Below are 27,835 nucleotides of genomic sequence, written 5' to 3'. Positions count from 1 at the left end.
CAGATCCTTAACTGAATCCCATCTGCAAAGTCCCTTTGCCATGGAGGTCCTGGGGATTAGGATGTGGACATTTTGGGGGGCTACCCTGCCACACTGTTCCCCACACACCTATAATAGGACGACGCGGACAAGATCTCACGGGCCAGGGCGGGGATGAAAGGCCCCTGCACCGGCTCTCCTCAGCAACATCCAGGACCGCATGTGATGACTGAAGGCCAACAAGGGTGGTGGGCACATGGCTGGCGATCATTATGGGCGCCCTCTGACGCACCGAGCGCCGAACTTCAAGTTCGATAGCAAGTCCATCCCTGTCCCACCCTCGTGAGCAAAGGAAAAATTCCAGCCACAGAGACGCCAGAATTGCTCAGCTGCTGGGAACACACACAGATACCCACACACACGCCTGTACTCAGCTGCAGATAAAATTTATTAAGGCAACACTGAAGCTCCAGGCACCTACGGCTTCCCAGGCAGCCCCTCCCCGCCACAGGAGGCCCACTTCACAGACCAGAAGTCCAAGTTCGGGACCTAAACTCTGAGGTCTGTGGCCCTTGATGTACAAAAGGAAGTGGGATAGAAGAGCGAGATCCCTGGCCTTTAGGGAAGAAAAAAAAATATTTTTTGAAACCTTCTTCTAAAACAATTTCTTTAAAACCTTCTAGAAAACAATTTTTCGGGAACCTCACACCAATGACTGAGGAGGTGAGGCTCAGGACATTCTTCCTCCAGGCTCAGGATGGTCTGTTGGGAGGGTCCCAGCTTCCCAGGGCAGCAGCTGAGATGAGCTGGGGCCAGGGGGTCCAGTGCTCCTTGCAGACCGCTCGGGAACGGATCGAGACCCTGAACCCCTTTCCTGTCTATCCTACTTCTTCTCTTCTGGTTCTGGGGCTTTCTCCGCGACTCCAGGGGCGAAGGGCCCCACCACCCACGTGATGGGCGTGTTATGGGACACGTACTCCACTAAGTGGTCGAGGGCCTCCCGGGCCTTGGCAACGCGCTCGCGGCTCTGCGTCAGGATGGAGCTGGACAGGTCCTGGAAGGAATGCATGTCGGAAAAGGTGGCCTGGAGGTCCTCCGCCTGGCGGCGAGCCTGCTGCACCTGGTCCTTCACGTGGCTGGGCAGCCCCTGGATGCTGGACGCCAGCGAGGTGCAGGTGGCGTGCAGCTGCTGGGCAATGTCACGCAACATGGTGAGCGTCTGGGACTCGACCTGCTGAGAAGGGAGAGAGGGGCGGGGGGCGATCAGGACCACTGCTTTGGGGAAAACTGGACCCAAAGCCAGGGAAAAAGAAAACGGGGGTCCTATTGCCCACCTTTAGGAAACCCTTCCATAGGGAGACAGCCTGGCACTATCGTTCAGAATACCAGCTCTTAGAGTTTGGATGTTTTTTTAAAAAAATAAAGTTTGTTGATTTTTAGAGAGAAGAAGGGAGAGAAAGAGAGAAACATTTATGCAAGAAACTTCGACAGGCCACTTTCTGCATGTGCCCGGCTGGTGATCGAGCCCACGACCTGGGTATGTGCCATGACCAGGAATTGAACCCTCCGCCTTTTGGGGTATGGGACAATGCTCCAACCACCTGAGCCACACCATCCAGGGCCGGCTCTTAAGAGTTTTGAACCGTGAGATATACACAGGTCAAACCGACAAACAAGCACAGACATTTCCCCCAAAGAAGACGCACAAACGGCCAATAAGCACAAGATGTTCAGCTTCGTTCGCCAGTAGGGAGATGCAGCTCCAACCACAATGGAACACCACTGCACACTGACCGGGACAGCCAGGATCCCAAAGACAGAGCGTAATAGAGTCAGCAAGGACGGGGAGGCAGTGGGGCCCTTGGACTGGCCAGGGGGCAGTCACTGTGGAACACAGACTGGTGGCTCCTCAAGATGTTATGGGCAAACTACGGCCCACGGGCCGGATCCGGCCCGTTTGAAATGAATAAAACTAAAAAAAAAAAAAAGACCGTACCCTTTTATGTAATGATGTTTACTTTGAATTTATATTAGTTCACACAAACACTCCATCCATGCTTTTGTTCCGGCCCTCCGGTCCAGTTTAAGAACCCACTGTGGCCCTCGAGTCAAAAAGTTTGCCCACCCTTGTGTTAAACCATAGTCACCATGTAACCCAGCAGTAACTACCCGGGAGCAATGAAAACATCCATCCACACAAAAGCCTGCGCACCCGTGTTCACAGGGGCGCTATTCGCAACAGCCCAAAGCGGGAACCACCGGCCGCTACCGCCTGGCGAACGGACCCGCACAATGTGGCCGCGCGGGAATATTCCTCCGCTCGGGGAGGGTGAAGCGGCGCAGTTGGCGGGAGCGCTGTCCTGCGCACAGTAGGCGGCAGGTTCCGTTACCGGGCAGGGCCCAGGTTGTGAGCGGGATCCCTGGTTGGGGTGTGTGCGTGTTAAAGAAAAGGAGATCCGAGGCCTGGGCTCTGGGTCGCTCCAACATCCGGAACTTCGGGAGATGAGGAGAAATCAGAAAAGGGGATTAACACAAAGGGGGGCCGAGAAGGCCCAAAGCAGCAAACCAGGTGGGATGCTGTCCCCAGTGCGCGTCCCCAGCTATGATGGCTCTGAGATTTCCACTGCATGATGGCGCAAGAGCGATATGCGTGCTTCACATTTTGAATTTGGGTCTTGTTCTGGGCCAGCAATGTGTGGTCCACGGCTGTCCCGGGGTGCTGGGTTTTGCCCACCCGAAGGCTAATGTGCGTGTTCTGAGCATGCTCATGGTGGGCTGGGCTAGCTGTGATGTCCGGTAGGTTAGATGATGTATCAAACACATTTTCGACTTACGATACTTTCCACTTACCATGGATTGATCAGGAAGTAACCCATTGTAAGTTGAGGAGCATCTGTATACTCAAACCCACTGAATACTTTAAAGGGGTGAATTATACAGTATGTGCACTATATCTCAATAATTATAGTTTTTTTTTAAAGTACAAGACATTTTTATATCTCAAAACCGATGTTTTAACAGTTAAAAAAACACAGGTGGTCTGGAAGAATGTTCAAGGCAGAAGTTGTTAGCAGCTCAGATCTGGTCCCAAAGTTCCCCAGCCAGGAAGGAGCTAGAACAGCACCACCCTGAGCGCTGTCAGCAGCACCCACACCCAAGAGCAGAAAACTAGGCAGGCTTCCTGGAGGCGGTGTCAGTGAGTCCTGAAAGCAGTGAATGGGAGGCGAGGCTGGGGAAGCATTTCAGGCAGGTTGGTCCATCAAACGGGGGTGGAGAGGGAGGTCAGGGACCCAAGCACCCATGCCCCGCCCCACAATGGATACCTCTGGCTTCTCGAGGCTCTGCTCCGTGCCCTGGAGCTGCTTCTGGTTCCAGTTGAGCCACATCTGGTGTAGCTTCTCCTGACCTTCCACCAGCTTCTGATCCACGCCCAGCTTGACACTTTCCATCTGGAGTAGGACAGAGAGCAGTGAGACAGGCTGCCTCCGGTGCCTGGCCCAGCTCAGCAGGGCCCCCGCACATTCCCAGGGAGGGGGTTCCCACAGGAGCCTGGGGAGCCCTCCTTCCTCCTTTCATCTGAGATGGCGGAGGTAAGGGAGGAGGGTGCTGTTTCCACACGCTGTTTCCATAGCTACCTGGTGGTCACAAATTTTCTGCAGCTCCTCCCATTTTGTCTTTCTCCCCTCCCCTTGCACTGGGCCTGGCCGCCTCGCAGGCTGTGGCCAACAGGTCATGTGCAGATGGAACAGCAGATGCTTAAAAGTGCTTGTGATGGCCAAAACCGGTTTGGCTCAGTGGATAGAGCGTCGGCCTGCGGACTGAAAGGTCCCGGGTTCGATTCCGGTCGGGGGCATGTGCCTTGGTTGCGGGCACATCCCCAGTGGGAGGTGTGCAGGAGGCAGCTGATCGATGTTTCTCTCTCATCGATGTTTCTGACTCTCTGTCTCTCTCTCTTCCTCTCTGTGAAAAATCAATAAAATATATTAAAAAAAAAAAAAAAAGTGCTTGTGATGGAACATTATTCAGCCTCAAAAAGGGCAGAAACGCTGACAACTGCGATAGTGGAGATGAGCCTGGAGGACATCATGCTCAGTGACATAAGCCAGTCACAGCACGACAGATGCTGATTCCACTCCTGGGAGGTCCCTACGGGAGTCAGACCCACAAACAGAAAGTAGATGGTGGGGACCAGGGGCTGGGGAGGGGGGAGATGGGAGTCAGTGTTTAATGGGGGCGGAGTGTCAGTTTGGGAGGGTGAGAAGGTTCTAGAGATGGAAGGTGGCGGCGGCTGCACAGCAGCGTTGAATGTGCTTCATGCCACGGAGCTGTGCTTACAAACGGTTATGATGGTATATTTTGTGTTACGTGTGGTTTACCACAAATAAAAGTATTTTAAAAGAGAGGAGACATCGTTAGCAGAGGGAGTAAAGAGGAAATAACAGCAATTTAGCTCTTTAGGGAACAGAAAAATAAGACCTGGCTGGGGGATCTGACGATAAAGAGGCAGGGGGAACAGTGTGGGGTGACGGAGCTGCTCCAAATCTCGATTTCGGTGGCGGTGATATGGCCATTTGTATGTATAAAACTTAAGTGGTACACTTCCAAAGCGGTGGTTTTTACTGTGCGTAAATTACACGTCAATGAAACTGACTTTCAACAAGACACAACAAGAAAAAGGGCTCATGTGCTCTCACCGCACGTGGGTCCCTCAGACCACGGCCAGGGGAAGAGCTGTCTTGCTGAAGGAGGAGCCCACGGGAGGCCCAGCCTCCAGCCGACCTGTCAGGGGCTGAACTCTGTCCCACCCCCTGGCCCTCAGAACGTGACTATATTTGCAGGTCGGGTTAGAGCATGGGCCTTACTCCAGGATGCCTGGTGTCCTTAGAAGAGAAGATCAGGCACTCACAGAGGGGTAACCATGTGAGGACACAGGGAGAAGATGGCCGTCTGCAGCTTAACAGACAGACCCAGGAAAAACCAACGCTGGCAACACCTGATCTTGGACTTCAGCCCCCAGAACTGGGACAGTAAGTAAGAAATGTCTGTTGTTTAAGCCGCCCAGACGATGGGACTTTGTTATGGCGGCCCCGGCAAACTCACTCAGGACCACAGCCCCATGAACCAGCCCAGGCGGGCGTGGAGAAGGGGAGCGTTAGCCACTAGGTTTGGGGAAGGTGCGAGAGAGCGGATGCTGCTGTGCCGCCCCCAGGCCGCGGGTGGGGCCTCACCAGGCTGAGGGTCTGCGCCAGCTGCAGCAGGGCCTCCTGGGCCCTCTGCCGGGTGTGCTGCAGTTTGTTCACCGAGTGTTTGTAGGCCTGATGGCGCAGCCGCTCCGACAGGGAACCCAGACGCACGAAGTAGCTCTGCTCCTGCCGCTGCTGCTGCACCGAGGCGACGTCGACGCCCTCCAGGGACGAGGCAAGGTGGGCTGCAGGGGGGAGGCGGGAGAAGCAATATGAAGGCTGGGGTGCAGACAGAGCAAGCAGCTCGGGCTCCCCTGGTGCACACTTCAGAGCATGGGCCTTGGTCTCGCACCGACTGCCCAGAAGTTTATGCGGGTCTGATGCTTGCAAGCTCTGAGGCCTCAGAGTGAAGGATTTCCTTGCCTTACTTTTCCCCACCTGCAAAATGGGTCTGATGAGAACCAAACTTCCCAGGATTAAGAGACCTTAGGCCAGCACGAGGGTCTGCAAACTACACCCTGCAGGACACATCCAAATTGTTTCCGGTTTTGTACAGCCAGTGCATACAATTATGCCTGTTCATTATATATTGTCTTTGGCTACTTTCAAACTACAACAGCGGAGTACGTGGGCTCTTGCCCAACAGAGACTAAGATAATTATTATTGAGTCTTTCATAGAAAAAAAGCCAGCTGACCCAGTACTAGTGCCTGGAATATTTTAAAAGTGGCCAATCTTTCACAATGTTCTAGGTCAGGGGTGGGCAAACTTTTTGACTCGAGGGCCACAATGGGTTCTTAAACTGGACCGGAGGGCCGGAACAAAAGCATGGATGGAGTGTTTGTGTGAACTAATATAAATTCAAAGTAAACGTCATTACAAAAAAGGGTACGGTCTTTTTTTTCAATAGTTTTATTCATTTCAAACGGGCCGGATCCGGCCCGCGGGCCGTAGTTTGCCCACGGCTGTTCTAGGTGGTTCCTTTGAATTCTTGTCAAATCTTAACAGCTCTGTGAGGAAGGCACTGCTCTCTCATTTTTACAGTTGAGAAAACTGGAGCTCAGAGGGCTTAATCGACTTGCCCAAGGTCACACAGCTTCAAGGCAGCAAATCAGGGCTTGAAGCTCAGCCATATGACCCCGTGTTCTCAACCATACTTGATGAGAGAATTTTGAGCTACATGAGAATCATCTTAATAAGTCAGTGATAACTAGTCCAGAAAGTGCTCCGGAAGTTGTAAGACAGAGGGTGGAAAACTGCCTATCCTGATAATGCTATCCTGCTCCTTTTAAACTTTAACATAGTAGTTACAAGTTTGCACTTTAGCCCAGTTTGCACTTAGTGACCAGGAGGTCACGATTTGATTCCCGGTCAGGGCGCAAGCCCGGGTTGCAGGCTCTGTCTCCAGTAGGGGGCGTGCAAGAGGCAGGCGATTGATGATTCCCTCTCATCATTGATGTTTCTAGCTCTCTTTCCCTTCCTCTCTCTGAAATCAATAAAAACATATCTTAAAACAAAACAAAATACAATTTCGCATTTTATAAGTAACCTGATTGGGGTTTGAATCCAGACTTACTCACTTGCTTTGTAAAGACCTATGGCAGGGACCCACAAACTATGGCCTGAGCCAAATGCCACCTGCCCTTATACATAAAGTTTTATTGGCACATAGTCACACACATTCATCTACCTGTCATCTATGCTTTCATGCTATGATGTCAGAGTTGAGCACTTGTAACAAAGACTGTGTGGTTCAAAAAGCCAAAAAATATTAATTACCTGGCCTGTTAACAAAGTGTTTCCTGACAAAGACCATTAGGGGTGCACCAAGAAAAGATAAAAAAATGCGGAGACAAAGAAGCAGGATGCAAATGTCAGAAATGGAAGATATAGACCTCAAAACCACACTTTTAAGGTCTCTCAGGAACTGTCTAGAACAGGGGTGGGCAAAGTTTTTGACTTGAGGGCCACAATGGGTTCTTAAACTGGACCGGAGGGCCGGAACAAAAGCATGGATGGAGTGTTTGTGTGAACTAATACATGTTAACACTGCTGCTGGTGAAGGAGCAGAGGGGAGAGCAAGAGAATCCTCCGCTCTTTCGGCTCCGCGGGCCGGATAGAACAGCCGAACGGGCCGGATCCGGCCCGCGGGCCGTAGTTTGCCCACGGCTGGTCTAGAAGCTGCCGATAAACTTAGTAAGGCCCTCGAAAAGACTGGTGAGACCGCCGATAAATGTAGTGAGATCCTCAAGAAATCTAATGAGACCCTCGATGTTGTGATAAAGAACCAACTAGAAATTAAGCATACACTGACTGAAATAAAGAATATTATACAGACACCCAACAGCAGACCAGAGGAGCGCAAGAATCAAGTCAAAGATTCGAAATGCGAAGAAGCAAAATACACCCAACTGGAAAAGCAAAATGAAAAAAGAATCCGAAAATATGAAGATAGTGTAAGGAGCCTCTGGGACAGCTTCAAGCGTACCAACATCAGAATTATAGGGGTGCCAGAAGATGAGAGAGAGCAAGATATTGAAAACCTATTTGAAGAAATAATGACAGAAAACTTCCCCCACCTGGTGAAAGAAATAGACTTACAGGTCCAGGAAGCGCAGAGAACCCCAAACAAAAGGAATCCAAAGAGGACCACACCAAGACACATCATAATTAAAATGCCAAGAGCAAAAGACAGAGAGAGAATCTTAAAAGCAGCAAGAGAAAGAAACTCAGTTATCTACAAGGGAATACCCATACGACTGTCAGCTGATTTCTCAACAGAAACTTTGCAGGCCAGGAGGGAGTGGCAAGAAATATTCAAAGTGATGAATACCAAGAACCTACAACCAAGATTACTTTATCCAGCAAAGCTATCACTCAGAACTGAAGGTCAGATAAAGAGCTTCACAGATAAAGAAAAGCTAAAGGAGTTCAACACCACCAAACCAGTATTATATGAAATGCTGAAAGGTATCCTTTAAGAAGAGGAAGAAGAAGAAAAAGGTAAAGATACAAATTATGAACAACAAACATGCATCTATCGACAAGTGAATCTAAGAATGAAGTGAATACATAATCTGGTGATCATAATAGAATCAGGGACATAGAAAGGGAATGGACTGACTATTCTTGGGGGGGAAAGGGGTGTGGGAGATGCGGGAAGAGACTGGACAAAAATCGTGCACCTATGGATGAGGACAGTGGGTGGGGAGTGAGGGCGGAGGGTGGGGCGGGAACTGGGAGGAGGGGAGTTATGGGGGGAAAAAGAGGAACAAATGTAATAATCTGAACAATAAAGATTTAATTAAAAAAAAAAAAAAGTGTTTCCTACCCTGTAGTCTATGCAGAAGTGATTTTGCCAGTAAGCCTCAGTTTCTCCTTCTGTACCACCACCCAAGCCAGAGTTGCCTGAAGTGTGAAATTTGGACTGCCCTGTAGTCAGAAGAGGCACACGAAGGAATGTTTAGCTATTTTTATTATTTACAGCAGATTATATGGCTTTTTATTTATAGTAAGTGATAAAGTTTCCTTTCTAAAAGAATCAGGAAAAATTGACGTAAAGATGATCAAATAGCCCTGACCAGTGTTGCTCAGTGGTAGAACATCGGCACAAAGGGTTGCGGGTTCGATTCCCAGTCAAGGGCACGTAACCTGGGTTGCAGGTTCATTCCCGGCCCAGTTTGGGGCACATGCAGGAGGCACACCAATGTCTCTCTCTCACACTGATGTTTCTCTCTCTTTCCCCCTTCCTTTCACTCTCTAAAAATCAATGGGAAAAAATATCCTCAGCTAAGAATTTTTTAAAAGATTATTAAATAAACAGTACAGGGAACATAAACATATGACCACGATATCATGAGAGATGTGCTCCGGTCAGACCGGAACAGCAGAGCTGTTCTGATGATAAAGTGAAACCTCCACTTAGCCACATCTTTGTGCAGATCCTCTGGGTCAGGCACTGTTTCAGTGAAAGACGTGGAAAATAAAGCAATGAAATCCCATAGACCTGTTGTGTGATCAAGGTAAGCCTTCAATCAGAGGAATTCAGTTGTTTTTATAAACATGAAATTCTGGAAGAAACGTACTCTAATCCAGGAATAGGCAAACTTTTTCTGTGTGGGGCCAGACAGCAGTATTTTTGGTTTTGTAGGCTATACTATGCCTCAATTACTCAGCTCTACCATTACCATGCCGAAAAAGCCATAGACAAGAATGTAAAAAAACGGGTGTGGCTGTGTGCCAATAAAACTTTATTTATAAAAGCGGGTGGTAGACTAGATGGGCTTTATAGTCAGCTTGGGAAGAGATGTCCTAGAAGAATTATTTTATGCTCACATTTAAAAATCTGAACAAAAAAAAACATGAGACAATTTGCGGCAGCAAAAATAAAAGCCTTGTGTTGTGAGAAAAATGGATTCCTCCCTATTCTCCCACCAAAGGGGGGTTTGCAAAGACTAACCAAAACTAGTACCACGTTGAACCGTACGTACTGATGTCTGGAATTTCTCCATGGCTCTCTGGGCGCCCCTGAGCTCTGCCCTTGGAAGTGAAAGCAGCTTTGTCATTTAGGCCAAGTATATCTGGCAGAGTCCTGGCATATCTGAGCAAGCCGCAAGGTCCCAAGGAGGGGGCAGGTGCCCTGGGCAAAGGGGAGAACCCTGGGTGGGGGGGCTGTTCTCCTAACCCGAACCCCAGACTAACATGCCTACTTCTTCTTAAAAATATATGTATTTTTATTGATTTCAGAGAGGAAGTGACAGGGAGAGAGAGACAGAAACACCAATGATGAGAATCATTGATTGGCTGCCTCCTACAAGCCCCCTACTGGGGATTGAGCCTGCAACTGGGCATGTACCCTGACCTGGTTCACAGGTTGATGCTCAACCACTGAGCCAATGCTCCCGGACACACCTAGTTCTAATAAGACACTGCAACAGCTCCTCATACCCTCATACCTACAGACGACCCAGTACCGTAAGCATGGTGTGCACAGGGATTTCATCCTTAGTGGATGGGTGCAAAAAAATCAAAGCTGCTCAGACCCATCTGTTCTCTGCTGTGGCCTCCTCCAGCAGACCCTGCCTTCTCCTCCTGCCTTCAGGGGCCAAGCCCACAGCTGACTCTTACAGAGGCTGAGCACCTACTAGGGCAGCAGGCACTGAACTTCGGGTTCGGCAGGGAAAACATCAGCCAGGTCCCAACCTTCAAGAGGTTCAGAGTTGGGTTTTGGAAGCTCAAAGGACAAGTGACATGCCACACTCAAGCCACATGCTGCAGGACTGAAGCTCGCCAGCCCCCCCGGAGCTCCCCCGGACACCAGGGACTGCCCTTCCCACTGGGTTCAGGAAGACGCGTGGGATCGCGGCTAACTCGAGAGGGCTCCAATTGGCCGAAAACAATGGGACAAATGAAGTGTCAATAAAATTAACACTTCGGGCTGGAATATGTCGTGTTAATCCATGTGCTCAAACCTATAAGGCAAAAACCACTGCGGACCCTTGGGGGGCGCTGGTGAACCCACCCCTCATGCCCTTTTCCCTGCTCCTCCTCAATAAGCTATACCTCGGGGTCATCAAAATTACAGTGGGGCCTTGACTTAGTTGTAATTCATTCCAAGACCGAGCTCGTTAAGGAGCTCGTTAACTCAAATTACTCTATCAACTCAATGCAAAAAATCGGCTGAGAGACAGCTGGTATCTCAAAAAACTCGTTAGTCGGGACACTCGTAAGTCAAGGCCCCACTGTATAGAGAACTTTCTCCACGGAAGTGTTCCAGCTACAGAGAAAGAAGTGACACTTTTACGAGCGATCTGTGGCAACCCCAAATGGAAAAAGAGACGGAGATAAAGATCGGCTGTTCCCCCATCCGGGAATCACATGGTTCCCCATGCTGTATATGAAGTTCCAGAACAGGCCAAGCAGCGATTCTCATCTGGGGGCAATTCTGCCCCCAGGGGACACTGGGCAATGTCTTGGGACACCTGTGGTTGTCACAACTGGGGTTGCTCCTCACACTGCGTAGGTGGGGACCGGAAATGCGGCTTAGCCGCCCAGGGTGGCCGCAGAGAGTGACCCAGCCCCAGTGTTAGCAGCGCAGCAGGTGGGAAGCCCTGAGGTAGCCCATCTTCAACTATTTTCTTTCTCCCAAATATTTGGCTCCTCATTCAAATAAGCCAGCTCTGGCCAGTGGGCGGGGGCCAAGCTGCCCTTGGAAGGAGCATGGTGCCTCGTTACTTGCAGCCCTCATGGGCTCACTGCCATGGGCACGGGCAGCTGACAGACTGGCACACTGAAAGTCCCAGGCATGTTATAAAGGAGGCAATTGTTCAAATATGGCATCAAGAGCCATGGGCATGAGAGGACAAGTTCAGACCATGAGCAGGACTGGCTGTTTGGTCTCCAATAGTTTTATCCCCAGTCTGTCTATTTGTCTTCATTTCTATCCACACCAGGTCAGGCCCCATCTTCACCGGCCTGGACCAGGGCAGCTGCATCTGCCCTGGTCGCTCAGCTCTCACCCTTGCCTCCCAGGCTGTCCTCCCAGAAGCAGCCACCAGAGGGCGCCTGTAAGCACCTTCCTCGGGTCCAGTGGCTCCTCGGCCCTCACCCCCCATCTCCATGCCCTCAGGGTCAGGCCCTTATTCCTCACTTTGGCCTATACTAAGCTGCAAGACCTGCTCCTGTCCCTCCTCTGCCCTCACTTTCTCTCTCTCCTCATAACTGTTTTTCCAACACACCAGGCAAGGTCCTGCTTCCCGGCCTTTGCATGGACTGTTCCCTCTCCTGGGACCATTCTCAACCTAGACATCGAGATGGCTAGCTGCCTTCTGCCTCCAGCTCTGTGCTCAAATGCCGCTTTCCCATGGGGGCTCTAACAATGCAAACTTCCTCATCCATATGTGTCCTGAAACCCTCTCCCACCCCCTCCTAGCACGCTGTTTTTTTCTCTCAAACACTGGTCATGGTTCTATCATCAATTCTGCAAAGAGGCTTCCATCTTGCTCACTGATTGTGTCCCTGTGTCTAGAGCAGGGCCTGGTGCCCAGCAGGTGCTTAAATGCCTGAATGAAATCACCCAGACTCCCCTCTGTGGTTCTCTCACCACCATCCCCACCCCCTACCCCCACCCCCACCCCTGGCATTTGTTTCTTTTAAATGTTCATTCAATTGGACAGACTCCAGGCAGCTGAGGGGGGCCCAGGCTGGGAGGTCCAGGGAGGGGTCTCAGGCCCATGGGCCACACTCACCCAGCTCGGAGTCTGTCATAGGCAGGTGGTTGTCCATCCATTCCTCCGACTTGCCCAACACTGTGTCCACCCCACTCAGCACCATCTGGCCCATGCGGGACCCCATGACCGACTGGACACTGCTGGTCACCACGGACTTGGTCTTGTCCACGCCGCTCTGCACAGCTTCCCGGGTCACATCCACTGCCTCTGTCACTCGGGTGGCCACTGTGTCCTTGGCGCTGGCCACTGCTTCTCGGGCCCCGGTCACCTTAGACGACACGAGCTCCTTGGTATCCGCCAGGACCTACAAGTCAGGCCAGCATCAGCATCTCTGTACCCCCTCTGTACTAGGTAGCCCCATGCCTGCACCCCAACCTCCAGGGAGGCCCAAGGGAGGAGTTCCAGCTCCTGGGTGACCCCAAAGGGTCAACACTGAATCCAGTATTGCAGTTCAGACCACTGCTCAGGAGCCAGCTGGCCTGGTTAGAATCTCTGGCTTGATATTTCTTAGCTGTGTGGCCTCAGGCAAGTCGCTCCACTTCTCTGTGCCTCAATCCTTCCCAAGCCACACTGTCTAATGCAGTAGCCACTAGCTATATGTGGCTATTTATATTTAAAATAATTAAAACAAAACAAAATTTGATCGAAAGCATGGTCTGAGAGAGATGGTCGTACACCCATGTTCATAGAAGCATTATTCACAGGAGTCAAAAGGTAAAGACAACCCAAAGCAATCCATCGACAGATAAATGGGTAAACACCATGTGGTCTGTCCAGACAATGGAATATTATTCAGCCTTGAAAAGGAAGAACAGCTCTGGCCAGTGGCTCAGTGGTTGGAGCATCGTCCCATGCACCAAAGGGTTGTGGGTTCTATTCCCGGTCCAGGCACGTGCCTGGGTTGTGGGTTTGGTGCATGTGGGAATGCATGCCTAGGTTGTGGGGTTGGGATACATATGGGAGGTAGCCAATTTATATTTCTCTCTCTCCCCCTTCCTCTCTCTTTGAAATCTGTGGACATAGCCTCAGGTGAGGAAATAAAAAAAGGAAGAACATTCTAACACATGATAACATGATACCACATAAATGAACCTTGAACACATTACACTCGGTGAAATCAGCCAGGCACAAAGGACTGATACTATGTGATTCCACTCATAGGAGGGCCCTAGAGGAGTCAGATCCATAGAGTGGATGGTGGGAGCCACAGGCTAGGGGACGGGGATGGGGGAGTTAGTGTTTAATGGGGACAGAGTTGGAAAGATGATAAAGTTCTAGAGATGGATGGTAAGTGATGGCTATACAACAATGTCAATGTGCTTAATGCCACTGAGCTGGTTAAGACGGAAAATTTCATGTTGTAAAAAAAACTAACAGAACTTGTACCCAAATGTTCATGGCAGTATTATATACACCAGTGGCCGGAAAACCGCGGCTCGCGAGTCACATGCGGCTCTTTAGTCCCTTGAGTGTGGCTCTTCCACAAAATACCACGTGTGGGCGTGCATGTACAGTGCGATTGAAATTTCGTGGCCCATGCGCAGAAGTCGGTATTTTGTGGAAGAGCCACACTCAAAGGGCCAAAGAGCCGCATGTGGCTTGTGAGCCACAGTTTGCCGACCACAGATCTACACTGATAAAAGAGAAAGATGCAAATTGACTGTACCTTCACAATGCCCACCAGCCAATCAGGAGCATGCAAATTAACCCAACAAAGATGGCAGGTTAATTTGCATACGCAGGCGCTGAGTGGCCGGGGGTGGGGTGGGACGCTTGCGTCGTCGCCATGGGGTTCAGCATCACCCCAGCCTCTCTGGGCCTCTGGGCAACATGGGAAGGCAGAAAGGTGGCTCCAGCCAGTGTGAAGGCGGTGCCAGCAGCCCGGGGAAGGAAGGCCCATTCTTGCATGGATCTTCGTACATCGGGCCTCTAGTTCTTAATAACCAGGAAGTAGAAGCAACCTAATATGTCCATCAACAGGTGAAAGATAGGCAAAATGTGGTTCACCCACACTGGAATATTACTCAGCCATGAAAAGGAGTGAAGTACTGACACTCACTGCAACGTGGATGAATCTTTTTTTTGTTTTTTTAATATATTTTATTGACTTTTTACAGAGAGGAAGGGAGAGGGATAGAGTTAGAAACATCGATGAAAGCGAAACATTGATCAGCTGCCTCCTGCACACCTCCTACTGGGGATGTGCCCGCAACCAAGGTACATGCCCTTGACCAGAATCGAACCTGGGACCTCTTGGTCCATAGGTCTATGCTCTATTCACTGAGCCAAACCAGTTAGGGCAATGTGGATGAACCTTGAAAACATGATGCTCAGTGAGAGAAGCCAGATGCAAAAGGTCACAAGTTATATGATTTCATTTATATGAAATGCCCAGAACAGACAAATCCATAGAGACAGGAAGTAAATTAGTGGATACCAGAGGTTGTGATGTTTGATGGGAAGGAGAATAACAGCTAAGGTGTGAAGTTTCTTTTTCAGGTGATGAAATGTTCTAAAACGGATGGTGATGGTTACAAATTAAAAGTAGCTATTTAAGCCCTGACCAGTTTTGCTCAGTGGATAGAGCGTCGACCTGCGGACTGAAGGGTTCCAGGTTCGATTCCAGTCAAGGGCATGTACTTTGGTTGCAGGCACATCCCTAGTGGGGAGTTTGCTGGAGGTAGCTGATCGATGTGTCTCTCTCATTGATGTTTCTAACTCTCTATTCCTCTCCCTTCCTCTCTGTGAAAAATCAATAAAATATATATTTAAAAAAATTGGGAAAAAAAATAAATAAAAGTAGCTACTTAAGCCCTCTCCAGTTTGGCTCAGTGGATAGAGCTTCGGCCTGCGGACTGAAAAGTCCCAGGTTCAGTTCCAATCCAGGGCACATACCCGTAGCAGGCTTAATCCCCGGCCCTGGTCGGGGCGCATGTGGGAGGAGGCAACCAACGGATGTGCCTCTCTCACATCGATATTTCTGTCTCTTCCCCTCCTTTCTGCTCTCTCTAAAAATCAATGGAAAAATATCCTCAAGTAAGGATTAACAAAAAATAAAAGATAGAAGTAGCTATGTAAGCTCTGGCCGGTGTGTGCAGTAGTGTCAACCCGAGCACGAAGGGTTGCGGGTTTGATTCCCAGTCAAGGGCACGTACCTGGATTCTGGGCTTGTTTCCAGCCCCGGGAGGGTTCCTGGGGGAGGCAACCAATCGATGTGTCTCTCACATCGCTGTTTCTCTCTCCCCCAATCCCTCTCTTCCATTCTCTCTAAAAATCAATGGGAAAGTCTGGCTGGTGTGGCTCAGTGGTTGAGTGTTGACCCATGCACCAAGAGGTCGCTGGTTCTCCCTAGTATTCCCAGTCAGGGCACATGCCCAGGTTTCGGGCTCGATCCCCAGTGGGGGCTGTGCAGGAAGCAGCCAATTGATTTTCTCTCTCATTGATGTTTGTATCTCTCTCTGTCCCTTCGTCTCTTTCTAAAAATCAATAAAGACATATATTTTTAAAAATCAATGGGAAAAAATATCCTCAGGTGAAGATTAACAACAACAACAAAAAGTAGCTATTTAAATTTACAATAATTAAAGTCAGTAATTGAGTTCTTCAATCACACTAGACACATTCTAAAGACTCAATAGACTCATATGACTGGTGGTTTTCATATTGGACAGTGAAGAGAAAGTACATATACCTCAGAGAAAGTTCTACTAGGCAGTGTGGAGAAGCCAGTAGAATCTTTAAGAGGGAAGGGAAGGCCCTGGCTGGTTTGGCTCAGTGGATAGAGCGTTGGCCTGCGGACAGAAGGGTCCCAGGTTTGATTCCCGTCAAGGGCACATGTCTGGGTTGCGGGCTTGATCCCCAGTAGGGGACATGCAGGAGGCAGCCAAGCAATGATTCTCCCTCATCATTGATGTTTCTCTTTCCCTCTCCCTTCCTCTCTGAAATCAATAGAGATATATTTAAAAAATAAAACTAAAAACCTGATCCACAAAGAAGGTGCTCATGTGCAAAGGTCGTGGGCTAGGCCAGAGCAGGTGTTCACTGCCTTTGCTTCCCTCACCTCCCCAGAGTGAGTTCCACGAGGGCAACGACTGTCCCACCGCTGTGCCTGGTACATACAGGCGCTGATGCTATGAACACTGAGTGTGAGGGCCAACGGGCTGGAATGGAGCAGAGAGGTGGGTGATGAGGGCGGGGCGGTGGTGGGGCCGGATCAGGTGGGGCCATGTGGGCTGTGTGTGGGGGGGAGGGGGGGACTTGGGCTTTTTCTCTGGGCAGGTGGGAGATATGAGGGGGTTCTGAGCAGATCTGGCTGGCACTGAGATCACTCATCCACCTGCTCAGTGGGGAATAGATTTGGGGTGTGAGGGGCATGCAGAAGGTGGGGGGGGGTCAGGGAGAAAGCTGTCACACTTGTCCCTTTTCGTTCAGGTGGACCACAGACTCAGTACCCAGCCTGGTCCCTGTGCCCCCGGGGCTCCCGGGCGCAGGTCTGTACCTTCCCCGTCTGCTGCTGTAGGATGGGCAGGTTCTCTTCCAGCTTGTCCAGCCCCCGGTGGGCGTATTCACTGGCTGACGTGACTACAGGAGGTGGGACAGGACAGAAACATGATGGTTACTGCACATGAGCATCCCAAGGGGTCCTGGGAAGGTCAGCCACTGGTTTGGGGGAACAGGGCCATGGGTGGGGCAGACCCTCCCCAAACAGCCAGGAAGGGAGGTTCCATGTTCTCGGGGGGCCTCACTCACTCTGGGGCTCCAGCTTGGTCAGGATGGGCTGGGCCCCGCTGACGGCGGCCGCCGTGAGGGTCTTCACGCCCTTCTCTGCCGCGTCACAGACGGTCTTGACGTGGGGGTGGCTCTCCTTGGTGGAGGTGTAGGCTGCCGACACCATGTTGCAGGTGGTGCTGATGAGAGGCATGTTGGCCACGCGGTCCACCACGCTGGGCTACGGGAGAAGCAGCTGAGGGGGGCCGGGCTGGGCGTGGGGGGGCGGGGCTGCTGGGCCCAAAACCCAGGCACCAGCACTTTCCCTCTCACTCACGGCCAAGGAAACGGCTCAGCTCACCCTGCAGTTTGCTCCACAAAGTGGCAGGAGCCGGGACCTTCCGGGCGGCACTAAGAGCTCCTTTGTCTTAGCTCTGCGGCCCATCTGTCTCTGACACCCACTGTGCACCAGGAAGTGACAAGAGACAAGGCCCCTCCTCTCACAGAGCTTACGGTCGGTCCAAAGCTGGGTCTGCAAACTAGGCCCGCAGGCCAAGTCGCCCCACCACCTGATACTTTAATTCTTGTCTGTTTTTTTCCTACTAGCTTTACTGAGATCAAGTTCACGCATCATAAATTTCACCGTTTTTAAAGTGCACAATTCAGTGGTTTTTAGTAAACTCACAAGGTTGTGCAATCATCACCACTCATTCTAGAACTTTTCCATCACCCCAAAAAGGTACCCTGTACCCATTAACAGTCACCCATTCTCCCCTCCCTCCAGCCCTGGCAACTACTAGCCTGCCTTCTGTCTCTATGACTTTGCCCATTCTGGACATTTTACATAAACTAAATCATATCCTCTGTGGCCTTTTGTATCTGAGTTCTTTCACTGGGGAGTGATGTTTTCGAGGTTCATCTATGACATAGATTCTATGTAGTAGCATAAATGAATGCTTCATTTTTTTAAATTGTGGGAAAATGTAGGCAACATTAAATTGACCATTTTAACCATTTTTAGGTGTATAATTCAGTAGCATTCACATTGTTGTACATTCAGGACACTCACATTGTTGCACAAGCACCACCACCACCCGTCTCTAGAACTTTCTCATCCTCCCAAACTGAAACTCTGACCCCATTAAACACCAACTCCCCTCCCCCTGGCTCCCACCATCTACCTTCTGTCTCTGAGGACCTGACCCCTCTGGAACCTCATGTAAGTGGAATCACACGGGGCTTGTCCTTTTTGTGTCTGGCTTATTTCCCTGAGCACATCTTTAAGGTTCATCCATGTTGCAGGACATGTCAGAACTGTATTCCTTTCTATGGCTAAATACCATCCCACCGCTGCCTGCTTTTGTAAGTAAAGTTTACCGGTGCACAGCCACGCCAGAATAGGCAAATCCTCAGAGAGGAAGCAGGGGAGTGACTATTAATGGGGATGGGATTTCCATTCGGGCTGATGAAGTTCTGGGATTAGGGAGCGGGATGGCTGCACATGGTAAGAGTACTTAATGCCACTGCACTGTGTGCTCTTGAAATGGCTAAAATGGCGTATTTCTATGTTAAGTGTATTTTACCACAGTTTTAAAAAAAGGAATGAAGTGCCGAAACCGGTTTGGCTCAGTGGATAGAGCGTCGGCTTGCGGACTGAGAGGTCCCGGGTTCGATTCCGGTCAAGGGCATGTGCCTGGGTTGCGGGCACATCCCCAGTGGGAAGTGTGCAGGAGGCGGTTGATGGATGTTTCTCTCTCATCAATGTTTCTGACTCTCTATCTCTCTCCCTTTCTGTGAAGAATCAATAAAATATATTAAAAAAAAAAAAAGGAATGAAGCGCTGACACACACCGCATGGGTGAACCCCTAAAACATCCCACTCAGTGAAAGAAGCCAGACGCAAAGGGTCTCGTAGAGCCTGGAACTAGAGTGGCTGCCGAGGGGGAAGCGGGGTGGGGTGGAGGGGTGACTACTACTGGGTATTGGGTCTCTTTTGGGCAAGATGAAAAATGTTCTAAAACAGTACGGGCGGTGATGGCTGCAGAACTTGGTAGTTCACTAGAAGTCATTGAGTAGCACCCTTCAAAGGGTGAATTTAATGCTATGTAGGTGATACCGCAATAGTCTATTAAAAGGGGCTTTTATTTAAACTGGGGGGGGGGGAGGACAGGGACTGACTTCCTGGAAGGGGGACCCTAAGAGAACCTCCAGAGGCAGAGAACATTTTTCTGGGTGGTGGGGAGCCAGGCAGTTTCAAACTGTACCCCTGTTCTCCCAAGAGCCCCTGCGATTCCCAGTTCTCCTCCCCCATCTGTTAGTGGGGCACCTGTTCGAGGTCTGTCGGCTGGCTGTCCCCACCCAGTCAGAAAGATCTCTCTTAACCCCCATGTGCCGCCAGCAGCGCCCTGGCTCCCTTCCACGGCGCCCTGATGTGGGAAGCCTCAGCCCACAGGTGCAGACGGTCCTCACCTGCTGCACAGGTTCTTCAGCTGTCACCTGGGTGTCGGCAGGGGCTTCTGTCTCATTGGTAGACATTTCTCAGAAGCACGCACTGTGGACAGATGGACCAGTCAGGTACAGCCCGACCCACCCCTCCCTCCAGGAGGAAGTTCACACCTGCACGCCCACACCCCCAACACACAGGGGTTCTGAGAGCCCTGCCTTTCGATCATTAACAGGCACCTGTGGGCCTGCTCCAGCACAGGTGATGACTCAGCAGGGTGAGAGCCTGCCGTCGAACAAGCTCCCGGTGCTGCTGATGCAGCTGATCCAGGGCTGTTCCTCGAAGGGGAAGGTCAGGGTGCAGCCCTCCGAGGGCTCACCTGTATCATTCATTACTCCAGAGACACCCACGAAGCAGAACCTCTGTGGACGGCAATTTGCCAACAGCTACCAAGTTTCCGGAGGCATCTTCCCTTTGACCCAGAAACCTCACTGTGAGGACAGCCTCACACTTGTACTGCCACGTGGGCGGAGGCGGGTGTACCTGTGTTGTCCACAAGACACCGGTGACCTGTTTGCCCAGCAGAAGGGGACTAAAGAAAATACCAGATTAGCCCAGTGCCTGGGGGAAAAAGGGTGTTTACATATAATTGACATGGACCAAGACACTGCAAAGAGACAAAGGTTTGAATGGGGTAAAAGTGTTTACTTGGATTTGTACAGAATCTTTTTTTTTTTTTTAAATCATCACCCAAGGATGTTTTTCATTGATTCTAGAGCAGGGGTGGGCAAACTTTTTGACTCGAGGGCCACAATGGGTTCTTAAACTGGACCGGAGGGCCGGAACAAAAGCATGGATGGAGTGTTTGTGTGAACTAATATAAATTCAAAGTAAACATCATTACATAAGAGGGTACGGTCTTTTTTTTTTTTTTTTTTTTTTTTTTAGTTTTATTCATTTCAATCGGGCCGGATCCGGCCCTCGGGCCGTAGTTTGCCCACGGCTGTTCTAGAGGGACAGAGGAAGAGGGAGAGAGGGAGAGAGGGAGAGAGGGAGAGAGGGAGAGAGGGAGAGAGGGAGAGAGGGAGAGGGAGAAGGAGAGAGGGAGAGGGGAAAAGGGAGAGGGGGAGAGGGGGAGAAGAAGGGGGAGAGGGAAGAGGGAGGGAGAGAAACATCGATCAGTTGCCTCCAGTACATGCCATGAGCAGAAATCCAACCTGAGACCCTTTAGTGCACAGGAAATGGCTCCAAACAACTGAGCCACACCAGCCAGGGCTGCACAGAATCTTTAGACACAGCTCACTGTTCAAGGCGGCCACCTTTCAGGGAGGAAGATCGGGTAGCTGCAGCAGGCTTCTGGCTTTTGAGCCAGGTAGATAATATTACTTTTTTAAAAAAAATTTCGCTTAAAAGTAAATAAGTAAAAGAAACTATTAGAAAGACCACGCCTGGCCCCACTGCAAGTTAGACTCGGGTGTGTGAAGGGCGAGGGGGGCTCCCAGAGGAGTCTCATCACACATTTGCAGGTGAGATGCGAGCACAGATGTGCTTCGTTTTCCTGGCCAGGTGAGAGGAGATGGATAGAATATCCTCACCTAGATTCCAGGAGCCTCCGCTCGCCCACACTGCTGTGTTAATGTGCTGGGCAAGGAGCTTCCTCTCCGCTGGCCTCAGGCCTCTCACCCATAAAATGGGGCTAACGGTAGTGCCGTCTTATGGGCTGGTCCCACAGGCCATTCTGGAGCGAACCTCTGGAGAAGCCCTGGCCCTGACTCTGAGTTTCCTTCTGGAGGAAAGAAGCCCAGAAGTGTTTCACCATCCCCAAAGTGGATCCTGATGTTTGTGTGTGTGTTTTTTTTTAAATGTATTTTTATTGATTTCAAAGAGGAAGGGAGAGGGAGAGAGATAGAAACATCAATAATGAGAATCACTGATCGGCTGTCTCCTGCATGCCCCACACTGGGGGTTGAGCCCACAACCAGGGCATATGCCCTGATCGGGAATCCAAGTGTGACCTCCTGGTTCATAGGTTGACGCTCAACCACTGAGCCAAGCCAAGCTGGCTGGGCCAACCTGATGTTTTGAGAGCTCCGGTTCTGGAGTCTAAACCCGGTTTGCCTTTTAAAAAGTTTTATTGATTTTGAGAGAGAGAGAGAGAGATGGGGGAGGGGGCAGAGAAACAGAAAGAGAAACATCGATTTGTTGTTCCACTGACTTATCCATTGGTTGGCTGATTCTTGTATGTGCCCTGCAACACTGGCGTATCAGGATGACGCTCTAACCAACCGAGCCAGGGCAAAACCGGGTTCTAACCCCAGCTTTGCTCCTCACTAGCAGTGAGAGCTTGGAAAGGCAGCACCCCTCCTTGGGGCCTCGCTGACCACATCTATACTGATTAGCTTAGATAACCATTCCTAGCTCAGGGTCCCCGCAGATTGGAGGAGATGCTGCACCTGTGGTGCTTAGCTTGCCACCCAGTAGGTGCTCAATAAGCAGACCCGTGTCACACCACTCTGGCTGAGGCGTACAGGGGAAGCAGTCAGCAATGAGATTCCTGCCTGTGACTTCGTCCCACCTTGTCACAAAAGCTCCTCACCCAACTGGGAAGTGGGGTGAGGAGACACACTTGTCCCTGTTGATCATCGCCTGAGTCCCCCCCCCCCCCTTCCCCGGCAGGCAGCATAGAGGTCCTCCTCCCACCCCCTGGAACCGGTCTCACCCAGGAGACCACTGCAGATGTCAGCACCCCATTGAGGTCCTCGGGGTCCATCTACAACCCGCCTGCAGCGGCTGGGACTGCGTGGAGTCGCACAGCCGTGCAGTGGCGGCCAGGATCGCTCGGATCCAACTTCCAAAGTTCCCAGACACCGAGGTTCCAGCCCAGCCTGTCTTCTCGGTCCCGACAGAGGTCCCAAGGCCTCAGGTAAGGGGTAGGCCTTCCCTCCCCCGCCCTGCCCCCGCCCCTGGTGCAATCCGCTGGCCGCACCCCCAGGGGGAAGGGGCGGGGCTTGTCACTGTCCTCCGGGGTCAGAGCGGGGCCCAGACCATCGGCAGGGGAGGGGGCCGTGCTCCCCGGGGAGTGGCGGAGGGCGGGCGGGACCCGGCAGTCCCAGGGGGGGCGGAATTCCGGGGCGGGACGGGACGGGCTGCCCTGGCCTCCAAACGGCGTCTGGAAAGCGGATACACTTCGCATTTGGCGAGGATGTGGTTGGGTGGGGACGGGGGGCTTGCCCCCCACCCCTTAATACTGCCGCTTCTAGGGGGCGCTTTCGCAACTGCCCCCCGAAAGCCCCAGGGGTTAGGAGGAGCGTCGGAAAGTCCGAGCCTGGTCCAGAAGTTGGACGGGGGGAGGGGTGCCCCCAGCCGCTGGAGACCCCTCCCCCCGGCCGCAAAGGAGGCCCTCCCCGCTGCTCCCAACCCTAGGGCGCCCCGAGACTCAGGGCCCCGTCCCCCACCTCCACCGGGCACCCCGCCTCTCACCGCGGTCAGCGGGACGTCCGGGGCGCAGCGACCAGGACTTGGAGGCTAAACTCCAAAACCGTCCGGGGCGGGCCGCAGGGAGGGCTTTTATACCGGGGGCGGGCGCCCGGGAGTGACGGTCCGGAGGACCAATCCGGTTGGGGGCCGCCCCGACCACGCCCCCCTTGGCCCCGGGACGTTGGAGCCACTAGTGGAGTCCGCGAAGGGCCGGACCTGGGGGTGGGGGCGGGCACGCGCCCTCCGCACGTGCCGGGGGGGTTGGGGAGACCCCGTGCGACGCCGGGCCCAGCCAAGGGCGCCCCAGCCCCACCTCGACACCCGAAGAACTTGGCCCTGGAGGTGAGCGCTGTCCTGGTGTCCCCGGGGCCCCTTCCTCCGGTGGCCAAGCCGAGGCTGTAAGAACTCTGTGTGTCAGGGACCACGTCCCCACCGTGGGCACCAGAGGGAGGGAGCCAAACCCGACCCAGCATTTTAACAGTTTTAACCGCGACGGTGAGCAGATACCTCGTGCCTTCTGCCTCCCTGCCCTGCATCGCGCCACTCCCTTCTCCTGCACCCGTGTCCCCGTGTCCCCGTGTCCCCGTGTCCCCATTTCACAGTAGAGAAGACTGAGGCTCAGAGACCGCCCGCCCAGGCAATGCAGGGAGGCAGTCCTCACTGACTCTTGGAGCAATCCCTGCCTGAAGCCACACCCATCTGGATTTTTAAAAAAATATTTTTTATTGATTTTTTACAGAGAGGAAGGGAGAGGGATAGAGTTAGAAGCATCGATCAGCTGCCTCCTGCACACCCCCTACTGGGGATGTGCCCGCAACCAAGGTACATGCCCTTGACTGGAATCGAACTGGGACCCTCCAGTCCACAGGCCAACGCTCTATCCACTGAGCCAAACGGTCAGGGCCCACTTGGATTTTTCCCCCCTCCAAAAAAACTATCCTCTTGGTCTATAAACCAAGTTCTCGACTCAGATGTCCCCAGGGGCGGCGGAAGGTAAATGGGCTGGCAGCATGGCCTGCTGGGCAGGGCAGAGCATTGTCCTGCGGAGAACCACCTAGGGGTTGTAGATCCACGGGAGTTCCAGACGGTACAAGCACGGCCTGTTAGAAAACCACTGGGCCAAATAAAACCCAGTCAGGGGCCACCAGTTTGCCACCTCTGCTAAATTATGTGGGTTGAGGTAAGACTTCTGGAACTTCCAGAAAGAATATGGAACCCTAGCCGGTTTGGCTCAGTGGATAGAGCATCAGCCTGCGGACTGAAGGGTCCCAGGTTCAATTCTGGTCATGGCACATGCCTAGGTTGTGGGCGAGATCCCCAGTGTGGGGTCTGCAGGAAGCAGCCAATCAATGATTCTCCCTCATCATTGATGTTTTTATCTCTCTCTCTCTCTCTCTCTCTCTCTCTCTCTCTCTCTCTCTCCCTTCCTCTCTGAAATCAATAAAAATATATTTTAAAAAACAAACAAAAAATACAAGGTCACACAGTTCTAAAGTCATATAACTCTAAAGTCACTGATAGCCTTGACAATGTGGTGCAGTGGTTGAGCGTTGACCCATGAACCAAGAGGTCAAATGTTTGATTTCTGGTCGGGGCGCATGCCCGGGTTTCAGGCTCGATCCCTAGTAGGGGGCGTGCAAGAGGCAGCCAATCGATGTTTCTTTTTCATTGGTGTTTCTATCTCTCTCTTCCATTCTCTCTTCCTTTCTAAAAACAACAACAAAAACATATTTTAAAAATAGAGTAAAATTGTGTTTCTCAATAAATAAATAAGTAATTGGTAGTCTTCAGCTTCTGAGTGGCCTTCAGTGGTGGGACGTGGCCAAAATGTTCCTGGTCAAGGCCTTGTAACCCGATTCTGATTTGGAAAATAATGTCCTAGTGATTTTGCCCCACCTCCTTCTGAACAAAAAAAGGAGTCTTGCTCCTCTCCTTCCTTGGTGTGGGGCTCAACCCCCTCCCTCCAGTCCCCAGCGAGCGAAGTCAAGGACATGTGCCATTGAGCATGTGCACCTGTGGTGGAGGAGGGGCAGGAAAAGGCAGCTGCACTGCTGCTTTCACCGCCACTGCCCCGTCCTCCTGTCCTCCTGCGAGCCTTCCTGCCTGCCTCCCCGTCTCCCCCACGCCAGGGTTGCCAGGTAAGATACAGGACGCCAGTTCACTTCACACTCAGAATGAATACCTGTGGGGGCTATAAGTACATCACATGTGATATTTGGGATATGCTTATACTAAACATCTGTTCATTGTTGATCTGAAATTCAAATGGAGCGAGGCATCCTTTTTATTTTGTTGGTTTCGAGAAATCTGACAGCACTCGTCCTAAACCCATTTCCCTTTCTCTGCCCCAGCCATGTCTCCATGGAAAATCTGTCATCTCCCAGCCTTGGGGGCTCCTGGACAGGCTCCTGGACCTCGAGGAAAGGTGATGTCATACCTCCATTGGCACCCAGAGTTGTCTGTCTTCCAAGTCTTCGTTTCTGAGATTTTTGCCTGCTGCCCCTTTGCCTCCTCCTCATACCCCCTTCTCTTGTTCCTCCCCCTCCTCCGGTTCCTCCCCCTCTTTTTCCCTCTCCCCCGGCTCTCCCCTCTCTCCTTCTTCCTCTTCCTCCTCCCTCCTTTTCCTTCTTCCTCCACTCCACCCCTTCCAGTGGGAGGACTGTGAAAAGCTCTTCAGTTCTTTTCAACTGAGTGTAGCGGAGGGAGAAGCAGGCCAGCAGTGTGCCGCAAGGTGGCGCTGCTGGCCCCACATTGGTCTCTGCCTGGTCCAGGTGTCCTTTGTCTGCCCTCCGACCCCTGCCTGGTCCGTTCATCCGTTTATCAAGCATCTCCTATTATGTGTACGCCATGCCAAGCCTGGCCTTGAGGACCCAGTAATCATTGGCTTTTCATCCATTCAACAAACAATTATTAAGCACCTGCTGTGTGCCAGGCCCTTGCTAGGCAGCCCTGGGGACCTGGTGTCCACCTCAGCCTTCCTGGCACTCCTAGTCCAGTGGGGAGATGCACCTAGGACCACACTAAGACCTTCACGGGCCCAGGGCACTTTTGCCAACGCAGGTCCCTCCCTCCATGAAAAAAAAATGCTACAAATTACCTTTTACAGCTGCCTTGGTATCATTTTATTAATTTTTTTCCCCCTGATTTTCAGAGAAATTAAAATAAAACCATTTTGTTCATCCCCCAAAGTGTTGCGGAACCTGAGTCTCCTGTGTCTGGTGGATGAGTTGGCTCTGGTGACCAGGTCGATGAAATAGAGAGTGATCAGGGCTGTGAAGGGGGTGCACAGGCATGGTGGAGCCCAAAGGAGGGGCTGGACCCAGTTGGGCGGGGGATGGGAAGTCCTGGAAGGCTTCCAGGAAGAGGTGATGTCTAAGCTGAGGCCCAAGACATGAATAGGGGTCAGGCAGGTGAAGGGATTGGAGAACTGTTTCAGGCAGAGGGATCAGAGAGTGTGAAGGTACAGATGAGGCTGGAGGGTAGAATGCTGTGGGGGCCAGGGTGTCAAGGAGGAGAGATGGAGTTAGAGTTAGGCTGGCAAGAGCCAGACTGACAGAGTCCTGAGAGCACTGGGGAGCCACAGAAGACTCTAGAGCAGAGTCAGGAAGACAGGTTGGAACATTCGAAAGATCTCTTGGGCCTCCCTGTGGAGGCCCTGCGAAGGAAAGACCTGGAAAAGGAAAACAAGCCCGCCTTTCTTAGGTGAGGCTTGAAGAAAGGGTAGCACTTAGAAAGGTGGAAGGGGTGCGTAGGAGGACATTCCAACACCGTGATGTTGATTCTTTGAGGAAGTGTTTATTAAGTGCCTCCTGTGTGCCCTTCTGGGGATATGGCAGTGAACCAGGAAGAGAACATCCCCTGCCCTTTTGGAGGGAGATGGACCAGATAGAAAACTACAAAGTACACATTATAGAGTCTATTGGAAGGTGGCGTGAGCTGTGGAGAAAACTACAGCAGAAAGGAGGATGGAGAGTCGGGGCAGTTTGTGATTTTCAAATAAGGTGGACAAGGGAGACCTCACTGAGGTGGTGACATCTGAGCTGTGACCTACAGGAGGGAGGTGGTTGAACTACCTAAGTGGCTCTCTGGATGAGGTGTGCATTACGCAGCAGCAACAGCTGGTGCAAAGGTCCTGGGGTAGGACTCTGCCCTGTTGCAGGGACAGGGAGGAGGCCTTGTGGATGGAGCAGAGTGAGTGGGGGCGGGGGAAACGGGAGGGCAGGGAGGAGTTGAGGTAGGTCCTACAGGGCCTTGGGAGAGCAGGGAGGACGTGGGCTTCTACCAGGAGGAAGATGGGAGTGCTGGACGTCTGAGGATGGAGGGACAGGACCTGACTCAGGTTGGGGCCATGGCTATGCCTGGGGTCCTGAGAGAACAGAAAGCTTTTGGGACAGCAGAGCTAAGCAAGGAAGAGCAGTAGAGTGGGGGGCAGGTGGGAGCTCAGGTCCCATAGCAGGGTGTGCAGGGAGAGGGGCAGATGGGAGAGAGACTGCAGACAGAAAGAGTGGACAGGCCATGGTTCAGAAGGTGAGGTTGACATGGGCCTCTGGCTGGGGGCCCTTGGGTATGGGAGAGGGGGACAGCAGGGCCATCTCTGAGGCTGGGACCAGCTGAAGGGCAAGTTTGGGGGGATGTTGGTAAGCCCAATTTTGCCTCTCCCAGAGCCCCTGGCCGAGGATGGCAGGCTTATCGAATAAAGATATGCTGCGACACAGTTACATGCGAATTCCAGATACACAAAAAATACTGGTAAGCAGAAGTTTGTCCTAAATATTGCAAAGGACACACGTATGCTGAGAAACCACTTGTTTACCTATG

The 27,835-nt window shown here is 51.8% G+C and overlaps 1 protein-coding gene across 2 annotated transcripts; it reads right to left on the bottom strand.

Annotated features, from left to right (window-relative positions):
• Positions 1 to 409: 409 nt before the first annotated feature.
• PLIN3 (perilipin 3) lies at positions 410 to 23,084 on the bottom strand. 2 transcript variants are annotated; one of them, XM_081092517.1, is made up of 8 exons: positions 23,021 to 23,084; positions 19,567 to 19,648; positions 17,140 to 17,338; positions 16,889 to 16,971; positions 12,409 to 12,694; positions 5,208 to 5,407; positions 3,303 to 3,428; positions 410 to 1,213 (listed from the first exon to the last, which is right to left on the bottom strand). In XM_081092517.1, exons 2-8 carry the CDS (start codon positions 19,630 to 19,632, stop codon positions 863 to 865), a joined length of 1,311 nt encoding a protein of 436 aa, XP_080948643.1. In that variant the 5' UTR covers positions 19,633 to 19,648; positions 23,021 to 23,084; the 3' UTR covers positions 410 to 862. The 2 variants fall into 2 exon arrangements, with proteins under 2 accessions (XP_080948643.1, XP_080948644.1); XM_081092518.1 differs by having other exon boundaries at positions 17,140 to 17,353; positions 23,021 to 23,083.
• Positions 23,085 to 27,835: the final 4,751 nt, after the last annotated feature.

This window comes from Myotis nattereri (genome assembly GCF_964212035.1).
Source record: "Myotis nattereri genome assembly, chromosome: 5".
NCBI lineage: Eukaryota > Metazoa > Chordata > Mammalia > Chiroptera > Vespertilionidae > Myotis > Myotis nattereri.
Note: the sequence above shows the minus strand (reverse complement) of the source record. Positions and strands in the feature narration are given on the sequence as shown.

Coding starts and splice junctions, on each gene's coding strand:
- PLIN3 (XM_081092517.1), bottom strand. CDS start 19,632: ATGTCTACCAATGAGACAGAAGCCCCTGCCGACACCCAGGTGACAGCT. Junction 5,408..12,408: donor TATGACAGACTCCGAGCTGG/GTGAGTGTGGCC, acceptor TCCCCCCTGCAG/CCCACCTTGCCTCGTCCCTG. Junction 1,214..3,302: donor AGAGCCTCGAGAAGCCAGAG/GTATCCATTGTG, acceptor CTCCCTTCTCAG/CAGGTCGAGTCCCAGACGCT.